Raw genomic sequence first — 26,920 nt, forward strand, 5'->3', positions numbered from 1 at the left:
GTTAAAAAGCTTTGGCGATATTACGTCTTATTGTCTCACTCCTCTCTTAATGGGGATGGGATTTGTATTTTCGTCTAGTTGTACTATCATAGTTGCATTTTCATATATATCTATTATTTATTATAAATTATAAATTAAACTAATAAAAAAAGGTTATTAGCATTCACCAACGAATTTCATTTCAGGCTTTTCCACTTGGCTATTCAAACGAGTTTATAGAAAAAAAATGGAACAAGCAATCCAATCAAACACCATCCCCTGTTTTACCCGTTGACGTACAATTTTGTGATATTCAAGGGGAAGATTCTGAGAGTTCTGAAAAATCCGTAAGTCCTGTAAAACGAAATGTCTCGAGTCCCATCAAGAGTCCTATCAAACAGGCGGCCGAGGAGAAGAAACCTCCACCTCTTAGTGTTATTCTTGGTAAAAAAAATAAGTCGGATAAGTCAGAAGTTAAGGAGAAGGAGGTAGATCAGAAGAAAGAAGAAAAAAATAAGTCGGAAGTTAAGAAGGTAGACAAGAAGAAAAAAGAAAAAAATAAATCAGATAAGTCAGAAGTGAAAAAGGTAGATCAGAAGAAGAAAGAAGAACATGGACAGGATGTGAACTCTAATCTTAATCCTGATGCGCCAGAATTTAAGGTCAGTACTTTTTTTCTAGAGTACATATTTTAACATTCTTCCATGGTACCAATCTTTCTAATATAGTACCTACCTACCAAAATATTGCAGTAAACTTTAATCTTAAACTTATTACAAAGTCATTTGTGTTTGAATGGTATGGTTAAGTTTTCGGCCCAGGTAAAAATTAACAAATTTTAATCTATTCTACTTTTACTTATTATACTTTCTATTCAGTATTTCCACCTCTTCAAATTTTGGCCCGATCAAGGAACACAAAATTTTACGAAAACCTCCAAAAAAATAAAGGAAGGATGAAAATTTGGGAATAGGTAGTTGAAATTGTCTATTATTATATAAGAAAAAGTTTACAATTCTATATCCCCTCCATTTTACAAAATTTGGGAAATACGGGGTGAAAAATATTTTCTCAGGAGTGAAAAAATGTACGTTCAAAATAGGCCCGGAATTGGATAAACTGACTAATTCTAAGCAACTTTTGTTCTGTAGAGTTTTTTCACTAAGTTAATACTTTTCGAGTTATTTGCGAGTGAATATGTTCATTTTTAACGTTGTTCTGAAGCTATTTCCTTGTGGCATTTTTATAATTAAGTATTTTCTATGGGAAATAAGCCACAATTTTACTAAAAAATGAATTTATTAACGTTTCGAAGCCCAAATCGGGTTTCGTTGTCAAAATACAAAATACTATTAAAATAAACAAAAATGTTGTTGCTAAGTAAAAAAATTCTTCTAATAATTTATTTAATCTGACTCATTTATATTGGCATTCAGACGTATATTATACATTTTAAAGTAGAAGACTTTAAAATGATATCGCCAATATTTATAAGTTGCGTTCCTGGGACTACTTTTTTAAAAGATAGTTCATTCGATTACATGAAATCAATCCCAACTCAAGAATATCCGTCGCAAAAAAATCATAGCATGTGATCTGTCTTTAAAAAGACAACCAAATGTAACGATGACAGTAAAATTCTCGCGTTAGAGATTCCATAGTAACTCACGAGGGAAAACCAGGAAAAAAACCTCGTGATACTATCCCGATAAGTCAATAACATATCGAGTTAGTACAAATTTTATATTTTAGTATTACTTATTGTATATCTATGTATTATTAATATTATTTATAATTTATTAAAGTCAGAATTTGGTATTAGTTTTTTGAAGGTAGGTAAATTAAATGTAAGACTTAACGAAAAGTACTTACGATGTTGGGATAGTATCACGAGGTTTTTTTTCCTGGTTTTCCCTCGTGATTTACTATGGAATCTCTAACGCGAGAATTTTACTGTCATCGTTACATTTGGTTGTCTTTTTAAAGACAGATCACATGCTATGATTTTTTTGCGACGGATATTCTTGAGTTGGGATTGATTTCATGTAATCGAATGAACTATCTTTTAGTAAAGTCGTCCCAGGAACACAACTCATAAATATTGGCGATATCATTTTAAAGCCTTCTACTTTAAAATGTATAATATGCGTCTGAATTGCCAATATAAATGAGTCAGATTAAATAAATTCTTAGAAGAATTTTTTTACTTAGCAACAACATTTTTGTTTATTTTAATAGTATTTTGTATTTTGACAACGAAACCCGATTTGGGCTTCGAAACTTTAATAAATTCATTTTTTAGTAAAATTGTGGCTTACTTCCCATAGAAAATACTTTATTCCTTTTTAACAAAAAAAAAACATGTTTTTGGACGGTTATTCGCAGATAATTCAAAAAGTAAGTATTCTAGCGAAAAAATATTCTTAGTAAAAATATAGCTTATAAAAATTTGAAAAAAAAAGGTGTACGCGTGAGGTTTGCAGACCCAGTATAAGCAGAGTTGTAGCTAATCAAAAGTAGGTTCTTCTTCGTCAAATTCCAAATCGAATATTCCAATGTGAAATAACCAAAAAAACAGAGCATTTTAAAAAAGGTTTATTTTTGTTTTTTAAAAAAACTTCTAACAATAAAAATAAGTAAGTTACAAGTTACACTCCGCTCAAAATATTGTTGGTCTCTTTTATTTTTTGGTACAAAAATCGCGAAAATCACCCCCTAATTAGCTTCCCAAATAAAATTAATCGTTACCGCTTCACAAGTTACTTTACTTATCTATTGTTGATATTATCTATAAGTTTCATTGGTTCAAGTGCTCACTTTTAAAAAAATGGGTTTAAAATAAAACATTTTTTTTAAATTTGAAAAAAAAATGGAATTGTTCATGGAATTAACTTAAAAATTATTAGTAACACCAAAAATCTTAATGTACGTTTTGCTTTTCTGAATATTTTTGCTGTTTTGTTTTCTTGTTAGACAAAAATTGTGACATAGACAAATAACTTGTGAAGTGGTAATGTTAAAATGTATATGTGATGCTAATTAGGGGGTGATTTTCGCGATTTTTTTACCAAAAAATAAAAGGAACCAACAATATTTTGAGCGTAATTCACTTACTTTTAATGGTACAAGTTTTTTTACAAAATAAAAATAAAACACTTTAAAAAAGTTAAAATGAATTTTCCCCTAAAAGTGCTCCGTTTTTGGGTTATTTCACGAAGAAGAACCTACTTTTCAGTAGCTGCAACTCTGCTTCTACTGGGTCTACAGACTCATGTATACACCATTTTTTTCATTTTTTTATGGGCTATATTTTTGCTAAGAATATTTTTTTCGCTAAAATACTTACTTTTTGATTTATCTCCGAAAAACCGTCCAAAAACATGTTTTATTTTGTTAAACATGAACATATTCACTCGGAAATAACTCGAAAAGTATTGACTTAGTGAAAAAACTATAGAAGAAAAGTTTTTTAGAATTATCCATTTTATTCAATTCCGGTCTTATTTTGAATGTTTTTTTTTTCATCTTCAAGAGGGGGTATTCCCTCCATTTTTGTAAAATGGAGGGGATGTAGAATTGTAAACTTTTTCTTATATAATAATAGACAATTTCAACTATCTATTCCCAAATTTTCATCCTTCCTTTATTTTTTTTTTTTGGTCAGATTGTTCTTTGATCGGGCTAATATGGTTCCGTTTATGGTTATATTTAGGTATATTCTTCTTCTTCTTCTTCTTTAGTTTATTGGCCTCCACCTACTTTTTGTCGTATGTCATTATAATAATATATACCAGTTTGTTGAGATTGGAGTTTGATATAGTTATTGAAGGAAAGGAAAGAAGGCTTACTATGGAAAATAAAACCATTTTGTAAAAGTACAAATTTTCTATGAATAGTTCAAACTCAAAAACACTTGTAACGTCACATAACTGTACTTTCTACTGACGTTTATAATGTCTAATTTAAAATTATATATAATTTTGTTTACTTTGTTGGTTAAGAATGTAAACATATAACCCGATGACGTCATCTACACGTTTTGGGCTGGCTGGTATAATTTGAATTTTTAATCGTCTTTAGGGGCCAAACGAAAGACAAACAAAACTTTTTTATCTTTGATACATGTTTTAAATTATGTTCAGTTGTGATTTATAACATTTTTTTCAAATTTAAAATTTTATGCAAGTTCCCTATTGAAACAGTCACCAGATCACCACCAGTTCTGTCAGGGTTACAATGTCACGCCTAACTACGATAAATCCAAAATGCATAGACACCAAGTTGGATACAACCCTATTCATAACACACCAACTCGCATACAGTCGGAAAAATGAAAGAATACCCATGAACGATCACATCAATCACTTATTTTGTATTTGCTGTCTTTTTCTATAATAAACGTTTGTTATTTATAGAAAAAGACAGCAAATACAAAATAAGTGATTGATGTGATCGTTCATGGGTATTCTTTCATTTTTCCGACTGTACATATTAAGAAAAATAAATATACATATTGAAGAATATATTTAGAAATTGAATTAATGATGTTATGCTACTATACATCATACATAATATAATAGCATGGCATCATTAAATCAATTTCTAAATATATTCTTCCATATATTTATTTTTCTTAATATGTATGCGAGTTGGTGTGTTAAGAATAGGATCGTATCCAACTTGGTGTCTATGCATTTTGGATTTATAGTTACGCGTGACGTTACGACCCTGACAGAAATGGTGGTGACGTCTGGTGACTGTCTCAACTAGAATCAAACAAATTTATTCATTGCGATGACCAACTATTCTTTTTTAAAAAATGCTAATACGGTCGCTCTTTCTTATATTGTATTTGTTTTTAGTTCAATTTTTGTAGCAGTCCAATAAAGATTAATGGGACATCACCTACTCATCAACGTCATTCTCCCGCCAAAAGTGGAAGTGACAAAGAGAATGGCGAAATTGCGCGTAATTATATAGTCAAGCATGACTTTTATGGGGACTGCGACCCTTACAGATTTTTTGCGTACGACATAGATGAACCGCCTTTTAATATAAGCTCGGATGAAGATTTCCCGGCGTTAAATTCCTAACGAGATTTTATCTTTTGACTCAAATTGTTATAGAAGCTATGATTTCCTAACAAAAAATGGGGGGATATAAAATTTTGACGCTTATCAGAGCTGTTAAGTTGGCAAATAATTTTGGCACCTGTGTACTTCACAAAAAGTCTATGTGTCTAGTGCTATTCAAACCATACTGTATGAAGGTTTTAATCAAAAGCATTGAGCATTTCTTTATTGTGAAATTCAAGACGTTCAAAACTTGCCTGTATCACTTGACAGTTATTCTGCGATTTTTCAGTAATTTGTCTGCGATGCTCACTGCACTTGTGGGAAGCAGATACTTGATTGCGATACAATTTCTTTAGGGAATCATAGCTTTGTGGCCCTTTTAAATAGTGAAAGAGTATTATGTCACATATAAAACACCTACCAATGATCTTGCCGTTCACACCAGAATTTACTTTTACTGGTGTTTGTGATATTCGCCATGTGATTATTAAATTGTATAATATACAATACGTTAAGTTTTCGATTAGATATAAACCACTGAAGAAAGCGCTAAAATCGGCAACATTGCTTATTTCACTAGCGTTGATTAATCGCCGAATGACGGCGGAGGACTGAGTGACGCATGCAGTGTTTCCATTTATGTTCATATTTCTCTGGCTGCTGTGATTAACGTTTTCTCATTTTGTCTCCTAGTCTTGTACATTTTATGTGTAGGTAGAGTTGCCAAATCCTGCTTAAGGTGTGCTGGCTATAAACATGACTACATTGAAGAAGTAGTAGAAATAATCTACATACAGTTGAGTCCAGGGTTTTTTACCCGTGCGTCATCATTTAAAGCGTACGAAATAAGTCAGAAATTTACTAAACGCAACAGCAAGTGACAGTAAGTAGCTACTGCTCCGATCACGGGTTAAAATTTGACGTTAACAAATAAATAGAATGTCAAATGTAAGTTTTGATTTAAAATTTTGTGCAGAATTACAACTAAATTTGAAGTAGCTTAATAAATCTAACAATAAAACACTGAAGACGTTTGTTTTCTATACTTCCACAAAATTTATTACAACTATGTGACTACAGGTGTTTCGGCAGAGTGCCTTTCTCAAGTGATTTAGTTTACAATGGTTTGCCTATTTAAAGTGTTTAACTGAAGAGGTTGAGGAGTGGGGAGCTGTTTGTCTCGAGTTGGTCATTCAGAATTATATCTGTATTTTTCAATTTATTAGTTTCCATAGATTCCAATAAAGATAGCTTAAGGCCTTTATTTTGAATATGCAGAATTTGAAACTGTTCATTCAGTGCAGGACTTATTATGGGTAATCCTCTAAGCCCATTGCTCTCATATACAGTACGTAAATCGTTCTGCTGGACATAGGGAATATACATTGAGATCATTGTGGCAACTGCGCTAACCTGTTAGTTGAAACTTCTGTTCGAGTACGAGTTTCTGGTGCAATAGAGCTGTTAGAACGAATATAATGAGTGATTTTGAATGCAAGGCAGTCCATAAATAAATCAAAAACAAAGATTATGACTGATGAATTAATAATTTTACTTTAATTTTTAAAATATCTTTTATTTAAAAATTAATTTCCAAATTAAACAGACACAGTTTTCCCATTAGGTCAAAAACAGTTCTACTACAATGTCATGTTTTGACATTTATTTGTGTCACCCGAAATTAATTGTCAATTTTGAGGTTAATGCCCCTTAATGCTAACAACTATATTGTCATTGAGAGAGCGAAGTTGCCACAATTATCTTAATATAATACAATGTGTGTATTTAGGTATCTAAATATATACAATGTATGTTCCCTATGTCTAGCTGAACGATTTACGCACTGTATATTTATGAACCATCTTGAAACAACAATTTCTAAACATCCCGTATTTAAACAGTTCTTATATTGGTGGAGATACGTGGATGATATACTAGTATGCTTTACAGGAACTAACAGGCAACTTGACCAATTTCTATCATACATTAATTCACTTCATAGTAACATTTGAGTTCACAATAGAAACAGAACAGAATAAGTCCATAAACTTTCTAGACGTAACAATTACCAGACTACACAAACAAACATGAGTTCACCGTATATCATAAACCTACCCATACCGACACAACTATACACAATTCATCATCCCATCCTACACAACACAAACTAGCAGCCTACCATAGCATGATACATAGACTGACAGAAATTCCCATGTCAAAAAGTAACTTCGAGATAGAACTGAACATCATTAAACAAATAGCAGTAAACAATGGCTATAACGAACAAACAATTAACAAAATTTTAAACCAAAAACTCCTTAAGAAAGCCCTGAAATTAGTTTATCCACCACCACAGAAAGAACCCAGTACCTTCTGCTCTATCACATATACTGGCAAGATAACAACAAAAATAGCCAGATACATAAAAAAGACAGGAATAACACCAGCTTTCAGAACTAACAACAACTTAAGCAAATATATTAAGAACAATAATGAGCCGAAAGAGAAAACAACTACAGAGTACAACTACAGAGTGTTTACAAACTAACTTGTGGTGACTGTCCGAAAACTTACATCGGTCAAACTGGCAGAACTTTTGACAAACGGATAGCAGAACACAAAAGGGCTTTCAACAATAGAAAAACAGACACTTCTACATACGCACTTCACCTTCTAGATCATAATCATTCTTTTAATGAACAGTTTCAAATTCTGATAGAACTCAAATCAAATTCAGAAATTAATAAATTGAAAAATACAGATATAATTCTGAATGACCAACTCGAGACAAACAGCTCCCCACTCCTCAACCTTTTCAGTTAAAGACTTTTAAATAGGCAAACCATTGTAAACTAAATCACTTGAGAAAGGCACTCTGCCGAAACAGCTGTAGTCACATAGTTGTAATAAATTTTGTGGAAGTATAGAAAACAAACGTTTTCAGTGTTTTATTGTTAGATAAAATGAACTTCCATCAAGTAACGGTCGAATCCATCAATAGCTTAATAAATGCTTTTAATATCATTAGTGATTAATAAATAAATAAAAAATTTATAAAAAAAGTTGAATAACATATTTTCTTTTTGTCATTTCATTCACTTAACGAAAACTTAACACAACCATTCCTTAACTACTGTCACTTAACTAAACTTAACAACATAAATTACACTTACCATAAAATTTCAAACTCCAATATAAAATTAGTTTTGAAAAAATTTTTTTGTGCAATACAAAGAACTTCAAAATGCAAAAATTCGACAAAAAAAACAAGCAAAAAATTCAACAGACTGACAGCCACAAACGTAAACAAACCAGAAACGTCACAAATTGTACTTAAAATCTGAAAACATTCCTAATCGTCTTTTTTGTACCTATCTCTTTTCAATATACTGAGTCTAGAGCGTTCATAAAAATAACATGTCTTTTTACTTAATAACAGGCGGTAGCTGGTTTGTCATTAGTTTCATGCGTGGAAGAGAATGATGCTAGATAAAAAGTATATGTTTTATCTCGCCAGGTATTAATGACGGACGGGTAAAAAACCACGGACTCAAGTGTAGAAATAATCTGCGTGCAGTGATGATTGAATGAACTTAGTATTGTCAAGACCTGAGTCTCCTACAAAATGATTGTTTAAGAAAATACAAAAAGTAAGTTAAAATATTTTGTAAATGTTTGTTTAACAATCCAGCGACCAGAGAAAATTATTATTAACAATGAGTTTTAGATTAGAAAAAGTTTATTTCTAAGTATTTCTATGTTTATGATATGAAGTATTCAATATATTTTATTCAAAATCTTTATATTCATTTTTTAAAATGATTTGAAATAGTTTACGCGGTTTATAAAGTAAGGTAAGGTTAGGTAGGAAACCAGAACGTTGAGCCAGTGTTCCCAACCTTTGAAAGTGGGATTATTTTGTCAGGGCCATAAAATTGTAAATATGAAAAAAATATAGTAGATGAGAAAAAATAATGGTCTTCAAATTGGTTTGAAAAAATTTAAATTACTATTAATTTGAGTTTTTACCGGTACACAAGTATGTAATTTAAAAACATAATATCAAATATATAGTTCACTAGTTACCATCACATTATCACAGTCGAGGTTTATATACACTACTCAACAATTGAAGTGGATAATTTTAAAATTCCTAAAATTAACATAAAACTATTTTTAAAATAATTGCCTGTACTATACTCTATATGCTATCTTTATTGCCAATATTTTTTGCATGTGGTTTTTTCTCCCTATTCTTATCGGCCCTTATCTAGTACAAAGAGAGAAATGTTGTTCCAAACATGAATATATCATTCGTATAAAAGTGCTTGTATTGGCTTTACCAGTTGTCAATAAGTCAAGAAATCTATTTATCACAAAAACATTATGCCGCAAAGACGTTTAGAACTAGTGCAGCTCGAGCAATTAGTTCGTTGGATCCAACAAGGCATAACTCAACAAGAGGTTGCTATGAGGCTAAATGTGTCGCAAAGTGTGATAAGTCGTGCATGGAATCGGTATGTAGCAAGTGGATCTGCAACATACAGGCATGGAGGAGGAAGAGAACGATCTAAAACTCGTCGGCAAGACCGTTTTGTAGTTCTGACGGCAAGAAGAAACCCAACATTCACGGCTTCCAGAATTAACAGTATCTTCAGGCATGCTACTGGACGAGCGATTTCCAGTCAAACTGTCAGAAGACAGTTACATGCATCCAATTTAAGGGCTAGACGGCGCGCTACCCATCCACGACTAACTAGGGAGCAGCGTGCATGCAGATATAGCTGGGCGATGGAACACTATCAGTGGAATTTCGAAAATTTGAGGAATTGTCTCTTTACTGACGAGTCCAGATTTCGTTTGTATACTAATGATGGCCGAATATTGGTGTGGAGGGAAAGAGGACAGCGTTACAATGAAAATCTGAGAGTCCCAACCACTCTTTTTGGAGGTGGATCCGTTTGCGTGTGGGGAGGCATATGTTTTGACGGTCGCACGGACTTAGTCGTCTTAATTAATGAGACAACGACTGCTAGACGATATCGAGTTCCATTTTTTGGTGCAATAGGCGAACAATTTGTTCTGATTGATGATAATGCTCGCCCTCACCGTGCGAGAATTGTCAACGAGTGTATAGAAGCTCATGGCATTACAAGAATGGAGTGGCCACCGTGTTCACCTGATATGAATTGCATTGAACATGTTTGGGCCGAAATGTCTAGGCAACAAAACAGGCTCCTTCAACCGCCCCAAACCTTAGATCAGTTGGCCAATACATTACGCGCGATTTGGGAACGTATACCGCAGCAGTTCATCAATAATTTAATAAGAGATCTTCCAAATAGAGTTAGAGCGCTAAGGCGACACAGAGGTGGACCCACACACTATTAATTTTTCTTTTCGGGATATTAGAAATTGAGCAGGAATAGAAATTTTAGGTTGTTAATTTTACAATTTTTGTTTATTTTCTATTTTTTTTTTCTTAAAGAATTTCTTTCTTTCGGTTCATCTGTATGAAAATACGAAGTAAAAATAAATCTTTATTTATATCACTCCATTTTTCTATTTGACCTTATGAACAAAAAATAAAATACACATTTTCTTAATATCCACTTCAATTTTTGAGAAGTGTACTTTAGTTTTATGGGAAGTGCTGAGTATATGTAGAGGATGAATTACTGTTACAAACAAAATCTGACGTCCACAATTTCAGCGACGTCGATATTTCATTATTTTTTGTTTTGGATTGAATGGATTGAATTATGCGAATATTATTGGAAATATTTACGAACATGCGACAATTGTGAACCTTCTGTGCATTACTGAGAAGGTAAAAATTGGAGATACCTTGTCGCTAAAACTATTTATAACAGTCATGGAGTACGCATTAAACGATTAGAGTAAGACTCAAAGGGTATTAGCATCGATGGAAAGATATTAAATGATCTCCGATATGCTTATGACATTGTTCTCATAATAGACGATTTAGGAGAAGCTGAGTTATGTTACAACTACCCACAATAACCCGTAAGGTATAGCAGGAAACCATAATAATCTGCACAGACAGCAGACAGGCGCTAGTAACCATGAATAGACCACGTGTCATATCAGGGCTAGTAATGAAATGTCATGAGTCACTAGCCCAAGCTTCGGATGGTAACAACATGATCCTGAGGTGGGTTAAAGGACACAACGGAAATAAAGGCAACCGCATTGCTGACCAGCTAGCTAAGAAGGCAGCAAGCCTAAGAATCTTAGGACTTGGTGGTCTTTTTGGCTGGTCAACTGCAACAGTCGCGGAACAATCGACACAAATGTCACTCCCACACGCAAACCGTGAAAAGATGGGAAGAAGGGCCAGGCTGTAGACTTGCCAAGGTAACACTAAGGAACCTTGGGAAGACTCAAAGATATAATCCATTTTCTGTATAATAGAGAACTCTCCCTAGATATCAAAACTACTGAAAATATCTACCAAAACAACAAAATAGAAGTCACAATAGATGGATAACTTACAGAACCTATAGATAAGGTAGCGGAATAAGACAGGGAGACTCTAACAATAAAACACTGAAAACGTTTGTTTTCTATACTTCCAGAGGTTGAGGAGTGGGGAGCTGTTTGTCTCGAATTGGTCATTCAGAATTATCAAGCTCGAGACAAACAGCTCCCCACTCCTCAACCTCTTCAGTTAAAGACTTTAAATAGGCAAACACATAGTAAACTAAATCACTTGAGAAAGGCACTCTGTCGAAACAGCTGTAGTCACATAGTTGTAATAAATTTTGTGGAAGTATAGAAAACAAACGTTTTCAGTGTTTTATTGTTAGATAAAATGAACTTCCATCAAGTAGCGGTCGAATCCATCAATTTTACAGGGAGACTCATTTGAGTTCTATGCTCTTTAATTTAATCATGGATGAGATCATCAAAAACGTCAACAAAGGAAGAGGATATAGAATGGGAAACAAAGAAGTAAACATACTCTGCTATGCCGATGACGCAATATTGATAGCCCAAGATGAAGATACTGCAAAGATTAGTCTATAGATTTAACATAAGAGCAAAAGAATTCAATATGAATATTTCATCTCAGAAAACTAAAACAATAGTAATCAATAAAGAACCAATCAGATGTAAAATAGAAATTGATGGTATCAGTATTGGACAAGTAATAGAAGTAAAATACCTTGGAATTACATTGTCAAGTTACGGAGACCTGGACAAAGAAGTGAGAAATCAAGTACATAAAGCAAACCGACATATTAACACTGAGATGAAGTCAAGAATTTATAAAGCCAGTGTAAGACCAATAATGCATATGCATCAGAAACAAGACCCGATACAGCCACAACGCAAAGACTACTGGAAACGGCAGAGATGAGAGTACTGAGAAGAATTACAGGAAATACGCTGAGAGATCGAAAGAGGAGTGAAGACATTAGAAGACAATGTAACGTACAGTGTATAAACGGATGGACACTATATTGTAAATAGAAAAAAATAATTGAATAACCACCTAACCAGAATGGGGGAAATACGTGTGGTCAAAATCATCATATCATGCAACCTCTTCTGTCCACTGCTCGACATAGGTATCTCCGATTTTTCGCCACACTCATGGGCTCTGTGCGTCTTGCTGCCATTTCTTGGATATTCGTTTAATGTCGTCCATCCAGCGTGTTGGTGGCCGTCCTCTGCTGCGTTTGTCTTCTCTTGGGCGCCAGTCAATTAGTTTTCTGGTTCATCGTGAGTCTTTTAGTCTCGCTATGTGACCTGCCCACTCCCATTTCAGCTTGGCTTTACGTTCGACGACATCAGTGATACAAAATAGCAAGAGATAAATCACCAATCGGTAGAAGAAGTATCGGCCGGCCGCGCAAAAGATAGAGTGACAAACTTCCATAGAGATATCAATTCCCCAATGAACAAGCAGAATTGCTTAAAAAGAGGAAGAAGAGGGAGAAGAAGAAAAATTAAGAAGAACACAACGAAAGATGGAGAGGTCAATGCTTGGAATAAGCTTAAGAAATAGAGTAAGAAACGAGGAAGTTCGTAGACGAACCGGAGTCGAAGATATTATCGAACGTATTACAAGGCAAAAAGGGAGATGGGCGGGATATCTTGCAAGAATGAAGGACGACAGATGGACAAAACAATTGCTTAAGTGGAGACCACGGGCAGACAAGCGAAGCCGAGAAAGACCCCCAACGCGATGGAACGACGACCTCGAAAGAATTGTGGCCAATTGGATGAAATTGATTATTCAATAATTGATTACACGTTTTACTCAACCAACATTTTTGTCTTGAATTTAGCAAATATTTCAATAGCTATTTACTATAACCTTTTTTTAAGAAAAGTCTAGGGGGTTATAATATATGGAATTATTTAATAATTTTTAAACCTTTTTATTTAATAATATTACATAGTCATATAGTTCTGAGGTATATTTCAAATGCGTGGTTGTGCAGGAAGTGTATAAAACAAATGTAAATATGTAATAGGCCCTTTTTTGACAATAATATCCACTGGTTTGACTCTGGTTCGCCTATTATGAATTTAGTTTAAAGCAGTTTAAAAATCATTTTAATAAGCACCTCAATAATACTGGAAACAAGTTAGTTAAAATAAACTTTTTAGTGTATATAGAGGTAAAATAAGTTATTTAAAAAATGAGAGAATAAGTTACATTTTTTTATATATATTATAAATTATTGCAAACAGAACGGCCGGATTACAATAAATTTGAAACTTTACCAAACTCCTAACATTGTCATTAGATATGGTTGGTGAAAATTCTCGAAGCATACCTTACATATGTGACATATACTTTTTCACTCATAATTTTTGCTATTATTTTATGTAAACGCTTTCACTCCTGATCATAACCTTAAAATATTTTAAAATTGAACCAGTTAGATTCCCATGAGAAATCATTCTATAGTTAGCACCAAAATGCGGGAGATCTGTTAATTTAAATTTGTTCATAGTATATTTGTCCGCAATACCTGAGGACTATGTTTGTCCGCAACAGTTGCGGACTATATTTGTCCGCAATAGTGTTGACATGACATCAGGAGTGAACGGGTCAACAAACTTGTTAATTACTACCATAAACCATTTATCAAAACAATTATACATTATAGATTTCTTTTAACGTCCGGAAAAATGAGATTTATTCTAGAGTCCATCTAAGTTTTCTTTATACTACTCCTAGTCTGAGGCAGCCAAAGATTTTTTTGTTAATATATTTAAATTATTTATATTTTTTTGTATTTTTCTGAGCTTATAGCTCAATTGTTTGAAGATTTGTAGCATGAGGCTGGGAATACAAATGCCAGTACCTATATATTGGAAGAGTAACTTACTGGCGGCGCATTTGTAATTTTTTTATTGTTTCTGAGGCCTTTCTTCAAAAACAGTCAAAAGAGACTAGTCAAACTAAGACTGAAAATATTCCTAACGCAATAATATTGTTCTGAAGCTATTGCCTTGTGGCATCGTATGCAATTTACTATTTTATTCAGGAATACACAATTTAAGTTTGAACTCAAATTTATTTGACGTTTCGATTTCTATTTCGGAAATCGTTGTTTTGTATCAAAATACAAAACAATAAATTAACAAATTTTGCTTTTGTTGCTTGGTAAATATTGGCAATATTATTCCAAAGTCATCTACTTTAAAATAAATTAAAAAAATTAAAATAGATGTCTGAACTATCAATATGAATGAGTCAGATAAAATTAAATTAGAAAAATTTGTTTACCAAGCAAATAAAAATTGTTTAATTTATTAAGGTTTTGCATTTTGATAATGACTTCTGAATTGGAAATTGAACCGTCAAAAACATGAAACTAATGGAAATCATAGAGAGTTCTCAATATACAAGAATAGCAATGAAAACAATGAGGAAATACGGAATATGGAAGAGAGATGGAAAACATTGAGAGATACGTTATGGAACACTGCAAAACAAGTATGGGGAATAAGAAAGACTCGGGAAGAATAATAAAAGAACTGGTTGGTGGAATAAGGAAATAAAGCAAGCAGTAAAATAGAAGAAAGAAATGTGGAAACGATACATAAACACAAATGAAGAATGAGACAGAAACGAGTACAAAAGACAAAGAAATATAGTGAAAGAACTAGTAAAGGACGCAAAGATGAAGAGCTGGAAGGAATTCGGTGAAGAATTGAACCAAGGTTTTGGAAATAACAATAATCAGTTTTGGAATAAAATAAGAAGCATGAAAGGAACAAAAAGGAAACAAATAAATGGGATTAGAAATGAGCGAAATGAATTGAAAACAAACATACAAGACATACTAACCATATGGAATAAGCACTATAAAGAAAAAGTCGAGGCAAGGAACCAACAAAATGTGGAGAAAGGACAGCAAGATAGAGAACAGGATAGGGAAATGATTATCGAAAGATATTGAAGAATGATTGGCAAGAATAAAGATTGGAAAAGCGGGAGGTGCCGATGACATAGATCCGGAGATGATAGATCACGGAGACGTGGGAGAAAAAGGCAAAGCGGAATGTGATAACTATAGGGTCATATGCTTATCATCAGTGAAGAAGAAAAAGCAGTTTTTAGGAAGGAAAGAGGAACAACAGATAATATGTACATACTGAGAAATATAATTGAAAGAAAAAACGAAATAGGAGAAGACTGCTTTTGATTCTATAAATAGAGAAATAATATGGCCAGTAATGGAAGACCTGCAAATCCCGCAAAAGATAATAAGCATGGCAAAAAGTACAATTAGAAACGTACTCGCGAAAGTACAAATAAACGGAAACATATCGCCAATAATTAACTTACGGAGGGGAATAAAACAAGGACACAGTCTCAGCCCAGTTTTATTCATATTAGTAATGGATAGAGTAATGGAGAGCGCCAAAAGAACTTCAAGGCAATTACAGTCAACAATAGGGTATAGGAATTTAGTACCAGTGAGAATGGAGGTTTTATTCTATGCAGATGATCTAGTAATAACATCAGAAATTGTGGCTTATTCCCAAATAAAATAGTAAACTATAATAAATTGAAGTATTCATAATAAATATGGGTACTACACAAGAAGCAATTATATGGACCAGTTAAGTACATGTTTACAGATTGTATAATAGAGAAAGAAATCAGTAAATTATAGCCGAAGAGCAAATTGGAGACATTTCTAAACTTTAAAAACTGTTTAGTTAATTTATCTTGATTTAAACGTGTTTAAAGTAGAGACTACAAAATTATTAATGCATGGTTGCACTAACAAATCTTAAGTTCCAGTTTAGCCCAGCTCAGCTTGTAGATTAATTTTTGATTTTTATCTAAGCACGTCTTAACTGAGACGAAGTTTAAGATGCAATCCACGTAAAAATCCATTTTGGCAAGCTCAAAATTGATCTAAGACTCGATGGTGCAACGCGTAAGTTTAGTAATCTGAGCTTAAGGCACGTCTCAAGCTTAAGATCTGTTCATGCAACCAGGCATTAGTCGCATTAAATATTTAATATTTAATAATGAAATATGTACTATCGTAATTTATAACAAAAACGTTATTTAAAAAAAATAACTTAACTGAATTCATCATTGACATCACACGAATTGTCTTAGAATATAAGGAGCATACTCTCAATATTTCAGATAATCTGTTAATCAGATTGACATTTATTTAGTTATTGACAATATTTGCAAATAGAAGTTAACTGCAAGTTAATCAAAACAACTCAAATTTTATCAGCATAGCCAAAAATTATTTCTTGATACTGTTTACAAAAATTAAAGAATATAACAATTGTACAAGATGTAATAATGAGTTTTGGACATGCTACAACTGCTGCCTACTCCTCACAGCACATATTCGATAAGGTGTTCCCTAATGACACTTTTTAGTGTATTTAACAAAATGTAATACTAACTATGATATTACTTATGCCTGGTTGCATCAACAAATCTTAAGCTCCGGCTTAGTCCAGCTCAGCTTATAGATCTATAATTTTCGCACGTCTTAACTGAGACGAAGTTTAAGATGCAATCCATTGTGGCAAGCTGAAAATTGATATAAGACTAACGCCTGGTTGCACCAACATATCTTAAATTTAAGACGTGCCTTAAGTCAGCTTACGAAACATACTCGTTACACCATTGAGTCTTTGAGCAATTTTCAGCTTGCGAAAATGGATTGCCACGTGGATTTCACCTTAAACTTCTTCTCAGTTAAGACGTGCTTGGATAAAAATGGAAAATTATATATCTATAAGCTGAGCTGGGCTAAGCTGGAGCTTAAGATTTGTTGGTGGAACCAGGCATTAATGGTTCAACGCATATGTTTAGTAAGCTGAGCTTAAAGCACGTTTTAAGCTTAAGATATGTTGGTGCAACCAGGCATTAGACTTTTAAAATTATTTGCTTTTCGAATCCTGCAAACCGATTTAAGTATTTTCTTTACAATTATGAAATACTTGCCTATAATGTGTTTCAAACGTTAGAATCAGTGTGCAAGCGGGTTTGCCATATGTCGCCCATTCTGTGAATTATCATAAATAAATCCTCCTTTTGTATTTCACAGCAGTTAACAGCGATAATCCTCTACAAGGCCCTGCCTAATTCTACCTTTCAAGGCCGCTGCCGTGAAGGGCGGCAACGGGTGTCAGGAAAATTGTCATTTGGTTTGCATGGCCCTATCCTTCGTACACTGAATCGCATGTCTGAAATACGCTGTAGAATTGAGTAGTTATTGTATAGTTTTAAGGCATTCTTTTTATTGCTATGTAAATGCTAAACGCTAAATCGGTAAAACACTTTCTTAATCGAGTATTATAATGAGGGTGTTGTTTTAACATCTTGTACGAGTCACTTCTTTTTATTGTCGCGGTGTTTACTGTGTTGTTTTAGTCAATATAAACACATGGTAGATATGTCAGTTTACCACAACTTTTGATAAATGGTTCAATTTAATTTTATTAGGGCCAAATTTGTAGTCAAATACAAAATGCCATAATCGTCACACTATCAACTACCTTTAATGACAAAGGTTTAGACATAAGTAATTTAGATAGGAAACTTAGATTATAGTTTTGTAATTTGGGATTTGAATAAATTTGATTTTTTAATATTTCTTTTGTTTTTTTTTCGTCTATCAAACTGTATCGGCATATGCCGATGACGTGGACCTAGTTGCCCGCACAACACGCAAACTAGAAGAAATGTATACCACCTTCTCAAATGCCTCAAAAAATATGGGCCTGACAGTAAACGAGGAGAAAACTAAGATGGTGGCACCCAACAATAGAGCCATAAACATCGGTCACCAATTCTCTGTTGATAACTCTACCTTTGAAGTGGTGGACAAATTCACATACTTAGGCTCCCTGATCACCAAGGAAAACGTCATGACAGAAGAAATCAAGCGAAGGATAATCCTAGCGAACAAATGCTATTTTGGACTGCGTAGACATATGAGAAGCAGAAACTTAAGCCAACAAACAAAAATAACCATATACAAAACCCTTATACAACCAGTGTTGACATATGGATCGGAGACATGGACCATCTCCAAGGCAGATGAAAACCTTCTGCTTATATTTGAACGAAGGATCCTGAGAGGCATATTCGGTGGCATCTGTGAAAATGGTATTTGGAGGAGGAGGTACAACTACGAGGTATACCACAGATATAAACATATATTTGGTGGAAAAGACGTGTATCTCTTATAAGAATAGGACGACTAAGATATGCAGGACATCTAGCAAGATCACAGCATAACAACCCTCCTAGAAGAATCCTTATGTCACAACCTGTGGGAAGTAGAAATAGGGGTAGGCCAAAACTTAGATGGAAAGATGGTGTATATGAGGATGGGAGAAAAATAGGCGCAGCAAACTGGCAATGGATAGGACTGACTGGCGTAATAGACTTGGGAAGGTCGAGGCTCTTTCATAGGGCTGTAGCACCATTGATGATGATGATCAAACTGTACTATAGCCATACTGAAATTGAACAAATGTGGATTTCATGTGACGAGATACTGGACTACTAGGAAAACACAAAAGGATTTAACCAGATTATTACTATTAACTATTACTCAAATGACCAGATTATTACTAAGGTTCTCCCTCAGTCTAAAGAAGTAAAGGACGTTTGTAAATTACTAAAGAACGAAAAGCGCCAGGTCCAAATCTAGTAGAACTAATAAAAAACGAAATAGATACGCCATAAGCTCGTAGATAGAGGGGATAATTAAAAATTCGCGAGCGCCAGTAGTGACAAGTATGTAAGCTTTTACTGGAAATTTGACATAAATGTCAAAGTGATTAATTGAAAACATTAAAATTAAAAACAATAGCTTATAGATCTATAATTATATTAATAGGAGATAATATTAGTTGGTCAAAGCTGTGGTGTATATGTTTACCTTTAATATACTTACGTTTTAAATACTGAATTTAAGTTTTTTTGATATTTCGTAATATGTAATTATAAATTAATCTAAGCGCCATCTACACGATAATTGTGAAAGTATCCGAAGTAAGAAATTAATATTTCATTATTAATATGTAGAACGTTAAAATGATTAGCAAAATCTTTAAAAAATCGATTACAATTTAATTACTTTTTTGCGCTGTAAATATTAAGCGATACCAAATAAATAATAAATTTAAAAATTACCGGTGAAAGTTGCATTAGTAATCCGCTAGGAGCGACACCAGCGAAGCTCAGAGCGTATACTCTCAAAGATCTGGTTGATTTTGTCAGAATGGGAAATCTAATAACACCAGAATTTGAGATATCAAAAGGACTAAAACAAAGATGTCTGTGACCAAAATTGTTCAAAATATAATTGGAAAGAACACTATCTTGGAAAAGGACATGCCCAAATATGGGCACACCTTTGGAAGACGACGAGCCAATTTTATATACAATATCATTTGCAGACGATTATTGTAGCATACGATATAGACGATCTAGGTTAAATAGTATACAGAGTGATTGATTAGTGGGGCTCAATAGATCCGCTTTAGTAATAGATAGCAATAAAAGTTATTAACAAAAATTGTAGCCAACTTTGAGCTTCACGTTACAAAATTAGGATGTTCGATAAACCATAAGTAAAACATAAGTGGCAAACCAAACTTATGTTTTTTTAAATGGAACACCCAATATTTTATTTGATATTCGAAATCTTGTTAAATTTTCAATCGCAAAAATATAAAGGTTTGTTATATTATACAGGGTATTTACAAAGTTATAACCAATTTTATATGAAAATCGTAACAAGTTCGACTACCTGTATAAATAAGAATTACCACAACAGCAATGGTTTATTGATGCCATATTTTTTTATGTATTGTCAAAATTTTCAAAAATAATTGATATTGCTAATTTTATTTATATCAAATACAGGGTGAGTCAAAACGCAAGTACATTATTTTCTCAGTAAATTTAAATGGAACACCCTGTATTTTATATCACTATTGAAAAGTACCATTATCGTACTTTAATTTTTAGACAAGAATAAAAAACCGCTAAACGCCGTAAAAATGAGTGGCGCATACAATATTCCAGCTACAAAACAGCTAATATGAATATTACCTGGCGCGAAAATGTATTTCATTTTGTTGGAAAATAAAATTATAGTTTTATTTTAAAAGATGTTTCCATAATATTTGCTAAATTTGAAGTAAAACACACTGTGCGATCTTTGATGTTACGATCTCAAATAGGGGCTGATTCTTTGTTTTCTAAAGGAGTTTTGACACCGGTTCAATAAAAAAACTTAAACATGAGCAAAAAAGGAATAAAATGATGAATTAAATGAGGCGCAAAGAGGTCCACTTACCAATTCAATCCCTGCATTTGGTCTTCAAGAGGGCCCTCACCTGCATTTACCACTGCACCAAGTCCGTACACAAAAAAAGCCTTACAAGCTAGGCTGTTACACCGGCAAACTAGCGAGCCGTTGGTTGAGTGGCAACTTACGAGCTGTTGATTGTAGAACAACTTGCGAGCCATTGATTGTAGAGGCACTAGCTTCTCTTACTTTTGACGAACACTACTAGGCTCCAGTTTTTGCACTCATTAAAGCAAACCTCTTTTCTATCGCGATAAAAGGCAAAATAACTAGAGTTGGGACTATTTGCCTTCCTCGTGTAAATAAGTTAATTCAAATTTAAATGAAAATACGACAAATACAAGCTAATAAACAAAAAAAAATAACTTAAATCATGGCACTTTGGAATAAATCCCAAAAAAAAATTAAACAATATCATACTAATAACAAGATCAACAAAAAAACTAAGGAATTATTTAGATAGGCAGAGGACACAGCTTGACCAGGGGGCGTCGAAGAATTCCTTTTGTGGTCTTAACATCCGCAACTCTTATAATTTTATCCTGTCCCGGAAATACTTGGGATATTCGTCCCAAACGCCATTGCGACGGAGGGATATTATCATCCTTTATAAGGACCATCGTTCCTAGTTCGATAGGTTTTAAATTATCGGATGAAGTCCATTTACTGCGCTGATGCAAAGTATGCAAATATTCTTTGCTCCAGCGTTCCCAAAAAGTTTTATGCATTTGATTTATTAACTTCCATCTCATCAAATGAGATGCAGGAATATACGCTCCATCAAGAGGTTCAAACACAGCCGAAAGAGGTTCTAGATTTAAAAAATGACCCGGCGTTAGAACTGACAAATCATTAGGATCAGAACTTATAGGGGTCAAGGGCCTAGAATTAAGATACGATTCAATCTGAATTACGACCGTGTTTAGTTCCTCATATGACAAGATCTGATCGCCTATAACGCGAGCTAGGTGCGTCTTTACTGACTTTATTCCCGCCTCCCATAAACCGCCAAAGTGGGCAGCAGATGCAGCATTAAAATGGAAGGAAATATTTTCATTTGAAGCAGCATTTTTCATGAGGTTAAGGTATTTAGCAGCGCCAACAAAATTACTGCCACGATCAGAATATAAATTATCAACCCTACCACGACGAGCTATGAAACGCTGCAAAGCAGAGAGAAAAGTCTCACTCGATAAATCACTAGCTAACTCTAAATGAAGAGCTTTGGTGGCCATGCAAACAAAGAGGCAAAGATACACCTTACAAGATTTAGCTCCTCGATAGCGATTCATCACAACATAAAACGGTCCACCAAAATCCATACCTGAATTCAGGAAGGGTTTAACCTGGGAAATTCTAACTAGGGGTAAGTTACCCATTGGAGGTTGGTAATTTCTAGGATTGGGCCTCCAACACTGTATACATTTTGACAAAACCGAGCGTATAGCACGCTTAGGAGACAAAATCCAAAATGACTGGGCAAGCAAAAAACTAACTGTACGCAGGCCAGCATGACAGTATCGTTTATGGTAATAATCAATCAGCAAATAAGTTAATGGACTTTCGCGAGGTAGGATGTAAGGAAATTTCTTATCAATCGAAACAGACAAATATCTAAGACGACTGCCAACCCGTAATACTCCTTGATCATCGATAAAGCAGGACAACTTTCGCAAAGGTTTGGAAAAAACATTTCCCTCGAACTCCCTTTCAAAATATCGATGTTGAGTATATTTAACTAGCATAATCAACGACGTATAAAGTTCCTTTGAACTTAAGGGACCTTCTCTCTTATCATTGGGGAATTTTGAATTCCAAGCAAACCTCAAGATCCAAGCTATAGGTCGTCGTATAAACGAGAAATCGGAAATGTCATTCAATAGATTCTCAAGAAGATTATCATCATTAACACAAGCCAAAGTTACCGTACGCTCCTCATCAAGCATTTCAGCACACTCAGAAAAGCAACAGGAAGCGTCTGGAATGGGATCGGTGTTATACAAAAACTCAGGACCTGCAAACCAATGAGATTGCTCCAACATTAGAGCAGGTAAAACACCTCTGGAAGCCAAATCAGCGGGATTCTGAGCAGAAGGAACATAAAACCAACTATTAGGAGAAAGGCGTTCCTGTATATATGAAACCCGGTTAGAAACAAAAGTTTTCCAACGATGAGGAGAGGATTTTATCCAACTTAGAGCTACCTGAGAATCGGACCAAGCTACAAATTTTGCGATTTTAAGTTTAGGATCTAATACTCTGACTACAAACTGCATGAGTTTAGATAGTAGAACTGCAGCGGACAGCTCCAAACGTGGAATGCTTACAGTTCTTACGGGAGCCACTTTTGACTTCGCGCAAACAAAAAAGACACAAACCTGACCATCTGGTAGAACAAAACGGAAATAAATAACAGCGGCATAACCCTTTTCACTACTGTCACAAAACCCATGTACCTCACAACAAATATACCTGGACACGAACATGCACCTAGGTATTTCAAGCTGTGCAAGGGATAACAGTTGTTCCTTATACTGGTTCCAAACTTTACAAATTGAGTCTGGAGGAGAGTCATCCCAGTCGATTCCGGACAACCATAAACGTTGGATAAGGTGCTTCGTGAACAAAGTCATGGGAGCTAGAAACCCTACAGGATCAAACACTCGGGCCAATTCAGACAACATACTTCTCTTAGTACAAGATTTGTCCAGAGCGGTCACTTCAAAAGAAAAACAATCCAACTGTGCATTCCATACAAGTCCAAGGATTTTTAGAGGTGACGAACAACTAGTATCATCAAAAGAAATAGGTTTCTTACCAATATGCGACTCCGGTAAACCTTCTAATAATCGCATATCATTGCTCGACCACTTACGCAATTCAAACTGACCTCGAGATAACAAGGATATCAACTCATTCCGAAGATCTAGCGCAATTTCTAAGGTATCACCACCACAAACTATATCGTCAACATAAGTACTCGTACGCAAAACTTCAGCGGCAAGGGGAAACTCTCTACCTTCATCTTCACTCAGCTGCAACAAAGTCCTTAAAGCAAGAAAAGGAGCTGATGATACACCATAAGTAACTGTTAATAACCGAAATTCCTGTAACTCTTCATTAGGAGAGAATCTAAAAACAATCCTCTGATAATCACAATGACTTTTCTCAAGTCGTATCTGCCTATACATCTGCTTAATATCTGTGGATAAGACATATTTATGAAGTCGAAAACCCAATAAAATAGTTAAAATATCTTGTTGTAGTTTCTTTCCAGTAAACAAGCACTGATTAAGAGAATTCTGATTTCCAATTCGAGCAGAAGCATTAAATACAACTCGCAACTTGGTAGTCAAACTATCAGGTTTTAATACAGCATGGTGAGGAATATAGTAACAAGATAATGGACGAGAAGTTTCTGACACAAGCTCCATATGATGCAAATCCAAATAATCTTTCATAAAGGTACAATATTCCTGATAAACACTAGGATTTTTCAAAAGCCTTTTTTCTAAGGAAAGAAAACGATTTACAGCTAACTCAAACATTCCTGGAAAAATAGGAGATAATTCCCTGAAAGGTAGAGCAACGGTATAACGACCAGAGCCGTCTCGACAAACATTCTCAACAAAATTTTTCTCACAAAGAATATCTTCAGGAGCTGAACATTCTACTTCAGGAACAGTTTCTAAACTCCAAAACTGCTTTACAGACTCCTCCAACGAAACCATTTGATCCACACGTGACAAAACAACGAGGTGGCAGATGTCATAGCAACCGAACTACAGGGACCCATAAGGACATAGCCAAAAACGGTATTAAGAGCATCAGGCATACCTCTAGGAGTTTGAACTTTACCTTCTAATAATAACTGAGAAAAGATATCAGCTCCAAGCAATAAGTCCACCTTACCAGATAGATGAAACAGAGGATCTGCCAACTTTAAATTAGCAATATAAGACCAATGCTCACCATCCAAACTGACAACGGGTAGGTCCTCACAAATTTTTGGCAACACAAACGCCTCACAATTAAAAATAGGATCCACTCTATCCACAGGTTTTATCTGAAGATCAACTCGACCAACCACTGTACTTTTTATAGCACCAATACCTTGTACCGATAAGGTAGCAGAAGAATGTCTAATACCTAACTGACGAATACAAGACTGAGATACAAAAGAGGTCATGCTGCCCCCATCAATTAAAGCTCGAACAGGTTGATACAATCCACAACCATCCATAATTTCTACCACAGCAGTAGCTAACAAAACGCTCGAGTTTTTTGAGGCAATACTACCTAATGATGCAGCGTGTGAGCTCAATGTTCCAGTATTAACCTGAGCATCAGAAGAAGCAGTAGTCGGAGCGGCAGCAACAAAAGTAGCGCCGTGAGTGGCAATTTCAGAACTTTTAAAATGTAAAAGACTATGGTGGGATGAATTACAATGACCACAACGAGAGGTGACACTACAACTACGAGAATCGTGTTTTTCTAAACATTTAAAACAAAGACGCATTCTCTTACAAGCGTTGTACCGTTCATAAGGAGATTTATTTAAAAATAAAGAACAATCTTTTAAATGGTGATCGGCAGAACATAACAAACAAGTCGTCGCATTAGGCTTCGAAAAAAAACTATAGCGATTATTGACTTTAGAACCATTTTTATTTGCATTGTGTTTAGAAGGCGATTTATTTTTTCTATTAGAATCCTTGGGAGAACAAGGCGACAACAAGGATGAGTCAAACGAAATGCATTGACTTTCTAGGAAATCAGATAATTGAATAAACGTAGGCATTTCACTAGACCCATGTAATAATTCAAAACGTTGGTGAGTCTCCTCGTCAAGCTTGGTGAGAATTTTGTAAGCTAACACAAAATCCGAAATTTTATAACCCAAATTTTCTAAAGCTGATAAATTTTCCAAAAAGGTATCAATTAAATTACTATAACTATCAGAATTCCTAAACATAGTTGCGGGAGCTTCTTCAATTTTGCACCGATGTGCCATTGCACGCAAACGTTTATTTAAATACCTATTTTTTAATTTATCATAAATCCTAACATAATTTTCTCTAGCTAAAGGCAAGGATTTAGCTAACCTTAAAGGAGGCCCTTCTAAACTTTGAATCCACTACGTTAATTTTTCCGTATCATCAACGTTAGGTCTACGGTGCACAAGCGCATCGAACAAGTCAAAAAAAGTAATTGCTGACGTAAAATCACCGGAAAATTTAACTAATTCTAACTACGGCAAGCGAACATTACTAGGAGGTTTTACTGCATTCGAAGCGGCGATATTTTGCTCATTTTTTTGACTATTATCATCATTTTCAAAGAGATCCGCGAAATTAGCCTTGATCTGATAATAATCATTCAAAAATTGGGAACGAATAATGTCCTCAGAATCTAATTGAGCATCCCTAGGTTCAGAGTTCAAAAGATTTGTAACGATGTTTTGATGATTTTTATTAAAACTCTCCAAAACATCGTCTAACTCTGAGTACCGAACACGAAAAAGCGACTGCTTATGAACCTCTGTAAGAGAAGAATTGGATAAACGCAATAACGTTTCTAAATCGTTCATTGCCATTCTCCTTTGAAACGTATATTTTTTCAATTTATCAGCCATTATGGAGAAAAAAGAATAAAAATTTATTTAACGTAATCAACGATAAAATTAAAAATACAAATAATCAACGATCCCCTGGTCAAGCTGCCACTGGCATAAAGAGAACGCAATTTTAACTATAAATAAATTCAAATAGCTAATATTTTACAAGTTTAATGACCTAAACAATTAAACTTAATAAATTTATCAAAAAACAAGAATCCTTATCAAGCTGCCGTAAAGGCGAGGACTTTAAAATTTGAAAACTCACAAAATTCTGTGTATTGAATACCTGAAAACCATTCAAGGTCAACCAATTGACATTACCTGCTAGAAAAGAAAAGAAGCAAAAACTGTACGCAATGTTTTTTGTGCGTTATTTCAAAATG

General features: G+C 34.2%; 2 protein-coding genes across 2 annotated transcripts in view; one reads left to right on the forward strand and one right to left on the reverse strand.

Moving 5' to 3' along the window:
* Nucleotides 1–18,181, forward strand: part of LOC126883870 (uncharacterized) — an 84,610-nt gene extending 66,429 nt beyond the window's left edge. Inside the window, exons 3-4 of the mRNA XM_050649548.1 lie at nt 186–641; nt 4,842–18,181. Coding sequence (XP_050505505.1) covers nt 186–641; nt 4,842–5,072 — 687 coding nt within the window. The 3' untranslated portion in view covers nt 5,073–18,181. The remainder of the gene's footprint in view (nt 1–185; nt 642–4,841) is intronic.
* A 6,442-nt stretch (nt 18,182–24,623) lies between these two features.
* On the reverse strand, nt 24,624–25,931 carry LOC126883618 (uncharacterized). Its single transcript, XM_050649271.1, has one exon. It carries the CDS (start codon nt 25,929–25,931, stop codon nt 24,624–24,626), a length of 1,308 nt encoding a protein of 435 aa, XP_050505228.1.
* Between the last annotated feature and the right edge of the window lie 989 nt (nt 25,932–26,920).

Source organism: Diabrotica virgifera, chromosome 4 (genome assembly GCF_917563875.1).
Source record: "Diabrotica virgifera virgifera chromosome 4, PGI_DIABVI_V3a".
Taxonomy (NCBI): Eukaryota; Metazoa; Arthropoda; class Insecta; order Coleoptera; family Chrysomelidae; genus Diabrotica; species Diabrotica virgifera.

Coding starts and splice junctions, on each gene's coding strand:
- LOC126883618 (XM_050649271.1), bottom strand. CDS start 25,931: ATGGCACATCGGTGCAAAATTGAAGAAGCTCCCGCAACTATGTTTAGG.